The 2,429-nt window shown below is 46.7% G+C and overlaps 1 protein-coding gene across 1 annotated transcript in view; it reads left to right on the forward strand.

The window, feature by feature from the left end:
* T265_00839 (hypothetical protein) overlaps positions 1 to 353 on the forward strand; it is a gene marked incomplete at both ends in the record, with an annotated part of 4,839 nt that extends 4,486 nt beyond the window's left edge. The window contains one exon of the mRNA XM_009164734.1: positions 195 to 353. Coding sequence (XP_009162998.1) covers positions 195 to 353 — 159 coding nt within the window. The remainder of the gene's footprint in view (positions 1 to 194) is intronic.
* Between the last annotated feature and the right edge of the window lie 2,076 nt (positions 354 to 2,429).

The raw sequence follows: 2,429 nt of genomic DNA on the forward strand, positions 1-2,429 counted from the left end.
TGTTCGTCAGACCTCTAACCATTGACCAACCTGGTGTGAGAGACTGTGAGTGTCGCGGGACACTCTCCAGTATAGCTCAATGGATCGCTTAGGTGCGCAAACCGTCACACCACGGTAAGATCCAGTCTCTTCGTGACGCTATGGCAGTCTGTGGAGCAAGGGTGTCCTCCCATAAATTCTTGGCCCTCCTTTAGGCGCTGCAAGCCAACTCCCGCAGCCGTGTGAATGTCTACGGGAAGCTCTCTTCTGAGTTCACCTCGTCAAGTTGTGTGAGACAGAACTATCGTCTTTCATATTTCCTCTTCAACTTCGTCATTGATATGATCAAAAGAAAACTTACTATCAGCCTCTAATGCCCGTGGGGTCGAAGTGCTCCGGGGACGTCCGCTTACAGATATCGAGTACATAGACAAAATTGCTCCTCTGGTATCTGACTTCGTGGTAATGCAAACATTATTAAATAATCTAAATTATTCCGCCTCATGGTTTGGCATTTGCTCTACACCTGCAAAATGAAAGGTGCTGCTGCAAGACTGGGCTCGGAACCTAACCTCATGCTTGCGGATGAGCCGATTGAGATAGTGGTCACATTTGTTTACCTGGGTAGCTGCATCAGTCCCGGTGCTCTCATAAAAGATGATATTTCCGTCTGGGTTGGGATGGCCAGAATAGCTTTCGTGAACCTGCGTCACCTGTGGTGTAGGCGTGGCATCAGTTTGTCTGCCAAGGGTCGAGTTGACAATGCTGCAGTGCGCTCCATATTACTGTACGGATCGGAAACTTGTCTGCTGCACGCCATGGACGTCTTTCAGCGTTTGAGCATCGACGTCTTCGGAGCATCACCTGAGTCTGGTGGGAACACCGGATAGGCTATGCTAAAGTACGCCGAATGGCATTCGAAAGAATTAACTCACCCACGATAGATGAACTGATTACAGTACGTAAATTTTGCCGACTTTGCCACGTGCTCCATATGCCATTCGACCAACTTCCTCCAAGCGTTCTTTTTGTACAACCGCGTGAAAGATGGAAACGAGCTGGAGGAGGTGAAACAATGACTTGGCAGTGAAGTATTTAAGCCATTACTAGCAACCTCAGCCGTGCTGGTCACTGCCGTCTTTCTGGATGGGGACCCCGAGACAGGACACGTCAATGGTTAGAGACATTGTCAGACATGGCCCAGTCGCGCCCTCAATGGCGCTCATGCATTCAAGCTATTGCCTTTAATACGAAGTTCCCTTCCCAACCCCCCGGACTTAAAAGTCCACTGTATTTGCGGACAGACTTTTCACCTTTTGCCTCCAATGTGTAGCTAACTACCCCACCTCCTTTTACGAGAGTCGAGTAGTTCCAGGACGAGATTAGGAGGAACACAGAATAGAATGTCCTAACGTGCGCTTTACTCGTCTAATAGCGGTAGTACATGAGCTGAAAATATAGAGTGAGAATTACGAGTTAATGCTTCATGCAAATGTATGGTTTATACAGTCTTGATATTCTTCCCACCTTGGAATAAGTGTGTACTTTGCGGAAAAAGAGTGTAAAAAAATTGAAAAGCTGTAGTAGTTACGTGGGGTCGTTCACGCCTCTCTGTTGCGTAGACTATATGGGTGAGATCGCTGTGGTCGGATAAGAGTGTCCAAGTGATTTCCTGGACCTGTACTAGAGTGGGATGATGAGGCATCGTTAATAGGCAAGAGTTCAGTTTCTGAGCAATCACGGTGGACTTTTGGTGTTGCATGAGGCTCCCCATGTTCTGTGATATGTACTGGTTCCAGTTCTCTGTCGGATATCATGTCGTTGCCTTTAGGAGCCAAGCGGCGTTAAAATACGGTTTCGTGTTTGCCATCCGGACAAACTATGTGGGCATACTGTGGATTACAACAGACGAGTTCCACTTCCTCATATTTAGAAATTCGACCATTGCGTTTCAAAAGGATCAGCCCAGGGACAGTAAGCCAGGTAGGTAGGGAGACTCCGTTAGTTGATCGTCGTGTGAACTGCATGAAACGTTCGTGTGGGGTACAGTTGATACTAGTACATAACAGGGACCTGATACAATGGAGGACATCAAGGGGAACAAATTTCCAATGTATGACAGGCGTGATTTTAGAGTCAGGCAGATGGTTTTCCAAAGGGTACCATCAATTTGTTCAACCTAACCATTACATTGTGGATTATATGGAGCGGTGTGACTAGTAGCATCGTCCTCATAGAAAAAAATTGTTTGAATTCAATTGATATGAACGCAAAACCGCGATCTGAGTGAATATAAGCAGGCATACCAAACAGCGGAAGAAGACATCGGCGCAAGGACAAGCAAAAGGGAATCGAGGATAATCGTCAGTGATTGTTAAGAGGTACCTGTTTCGAGTGTTTGAGAGGAGTGGTCCTTTAAAGTCGATACTAAGCCGTTCAAACGGTTTGTG

This window comes from Opisthorchis viverrini, assembly GCF_000715545.1.
Source record: "Opisthorchis viverrini unplaced genomic scaffold opera_v5_9, whole genome shotgun sequence".
In the NCBI taxonomy this organism is placed as follows: Eukaryota; Metazoa; Platyhelminthes; class Trematoda; order Opisthorchiida; family Opisthorchiidae; genus Opisthorchis; species Opisthorchis viverrini.